This window comes from Archocentrus centrarchus, unplaced genomic scaffold (assembly GCF_007364275.1).
Source record: "Archocentrus centrarchus isolate MPI-CPG fArcCen1 unplaced genomic scaffold, fArcCen1 scaffold_44_ctg1, whole genome shotgun sequence".
Classification (NCBI taxonomy): domain Eukaryota; kingdom Metazoa; phylum Chordata; class Actinopteri; order Cichliformes; family Cichlidae; genus Archocentrus; species Archocentrus centrarchus.
Genome location: NW_022060270.1, coordinates 1,660,488 through 1,662,931, shown reverse-complemented (window position 1 = coordinate 1,662,931; position 2,444 = coordinate 1,660,488). Strand labels below are relative to the sequence as shown.

The window sequence follows — 2,444 nt, the reverse complement described above, 5'->3', positions numbered from 1 at the left end:
TAAACAAATAAGGTTCCCTAAACATACAGATTTATCATGTTGAAATAGATTTACTTGTGTTCATCCAACTCAAAGCATTTTCATTAGGTTTACATAATGTGATTGTGGACAGTGGTTCCAACTAATTGAATTACGTTACTGAAACACAAAAATTTTAAATTCAAATAACATTAAAGGTTAAGCATGTGTTAAGCCTTAATGGTGTGGTGGTGATGAGAAACGGAACACATGTGTAACAACTGCATAAAATCTTTATTTAGAAAAATTAAACAAAAAGTGCAATACTTTAAACTTAAATGCCAGTACAATGACATTTTTAAATCACCTGCAGGTAAAAGTGAACACATTCCATGAAGTTTACAAAGTGCAACTGTGCATAGAGTAAAAGCAGTACTTACAGAATGTGCACTAATTCCAAAATCTTGTTCAAAACTTTGAACAATTCAGCATTAAGGACTACAGTTCAAAAACATTTAAACATGTACTGTAACTTACATGTAAACCTATAAAGCCTGACAGGGTCTGCTCCATTCTGATTGTGCAAAAATAATCAGATTTCAAATTTGCAAACATTTAACAATTTAACATACAGTTAAGTAAAAACACTTTCATATTTAGATCTGAAATCTGTCAGCAAAAATATAACAGTAATCTCAAGATTTGTTCAGAAACTGCAACATGTAATTAGCATCATGCCACATAGGCTTAATACTTCCAAAATCAATAGCTTCATCAAAAGATCATCCCTACAACTCAATGAAGAGTTTTGTTTTCAGAGCCTGAGCTTTGCGTGATAGATTGTTTGCATCGAGTTCCAAAAGGAGTTTCTGCACAACTTCAAAAGTATATCTAAGTTTGGGAGGGTAACTCAAGTTTAAGGCATAAATTAACCCAAACAACAACGCAAAAGCAAGAGACACACTGCCAAGGTCTTCCAGAACCACTACACCTTCAATTACCACTCCAACATCCACAGGAAGGGTCATAGCTTCAGCCCCCTGAGCTCTGGTTGCATAGATTCCCAAGACAGTCTCCTCAATTTCCTGTCGATTTGCAGCCACATCAGAAACCTACAGTGGAACAAGAAAAAGAAAATGTAAAAACAGAAATCACTAATTCATAGGACAGAAATTCCCATTTAAGAATTTTCAGTAATTCAACACTTAACTCACACACTCACCCACCGTAACTGTGCAACACCCACATCTCTGTGCAATATTATATTATTCATACTGAACAATATCTAACATTCCTATATTGTGTAATATCCAGTATTCATTCACTAGTGCAATATTCATTCACCAAGTGCAATATTCATCATCTTCATTATTATATGTATACACATATTTACTTTTCTTACAATGTACAGATGCACCAATGCATGTATATATTACTATACATTCTATTTTTTTGTATATTTTATACATTGTTTATTTTCTGTATATTTCTTACTAGATTATAATATTTTTATCTTTATTTTAGAGAGTTTGATTTTCTGTTGCATGGCACTGAACAGGAGTGGTCCTCCAATCTCATTGTACAGCCTGTATAATGACAATAAAGGCATTATATTCTATTCTATTCTAAACTCACCATGTATTCATGAATAAGATCATCCGGATCTTCATTCAAGTACAGACACAGAGCTCTGAGGACTGATTCTCTTTTCATTTCGACGTTGTCACTCTAAGGATGGGAAGAGTAATCAATGTTTAGATAGATTTCCTCCCATACTCATTCCCAAAACTATTACGTTTGAGCTTTTCTGCTCATTTATCCTCCACCATTCACAGTTTATATTGTCTCTTACCTGCACTTCTTAAATTATATTTGAATGCAACTATGAATACCTGTGTCGTGGCAGTCACAAGTTGCATAATCTTTCGTCCTTGGACTCCTCCTCTTTTGGTGAACACTTTCAGAAGTTTTGCAGCATGCAGGTCCAGCTTCGAAAAGAACCGTGAAAGCAGAGGGACTGTTGTAATCCGCTCAAACTCTGTGCTGACCTACAAACATTCAGATGCACAGAAATTACACAAGATTTGGGAGTGTGACAAATATACTTTACTTGATATGTGCATTCACTTACCTCTTTTGTCCTAAAAAGAGCAGGCCATTTTGTTTTGAAGTCTGCTATCACAGGTGATTCCTGGATAACCTCATGCCTTCTCAATGCAAAGGTCTTATCCATTAGCGCTTTCAATGTCTGGTCATTGTCCTTCCTTTTAACTTCTGAAAGAAGGGCCGCTCTTACTCTCTCAAGACTCTCAGCTGTTTCACCACTTGGAAAGGAGGGACAGTAGTTCACTTCCGCTTTTCGTGGTTTCTTTACACCATATGCTGGGCTAGACTTTCCTGTCAGTTTCTGTTTGAGTGAATTCACAGTGACCTCCACGCAGCCAACATTCCTCAGTTTTGTTCTATAGTTGCCAAGTTTGTATTTT

The 2,444-nt window shown here is 35.7% G+C and overlaps 1 protein-coding gene across 1 annotated transcript; it reads right to left on the bottom strand.

The window, feature by feature from the left end:
- Nucleotides 1-679: 679 nt before the first annotated feature.
- Nucleotides 680-2,212, bottom strand: LOC115777184 (uncharacterized). Its single transcript, XM_030725019.1, has 4 exons — nt 2,090-2,212; nt 1,851-2,006; nt 1,594-1,686; nt 680-1,070 (listed from the first exon to the last, which is right to left on the bottom strand). The coding sequence occupies exons 1-4, from the start codon at nt 2,189-2,191 to the stop codon at nt 747-749; spliced, it is 675 nt and encodes a 224-aa protein (XP_030580879.1). The 5' UTR covers nt 2,192-2,212; the 3' UTR covers nt 680-746.
- Nucleotides 2,213-2,444: the final 232 nt, after the last annotated feature.

What these genes read in the sequence shown, in the direction of transcription:
- LOC115777184 (XM_030725019.1), bottom strand. Translation starts at nt 2,191, where the DNA reads ATGGATAAGACCTTTGCATTGAGAAGGCATGAGGTTATCCAGGAATCA. An exon ending in TTGTGACTGCCACGACACAG is followed by an intron (nt 1,687 to 1,850) that starts GTATTCATAGTT and finishes TCCCATCCTTAG; the next exon opens with AGTGACAACGTCGAAATGAA. An exon ending in ATCTTATTCATGAATACATG is followed by an intron (nt 1,071 to 1,593) that starts GTGAGTTTAGAA and finishes GTTCCACTGTAG; the next exon opens with GTTTCTGATGTGGCTGCAAA.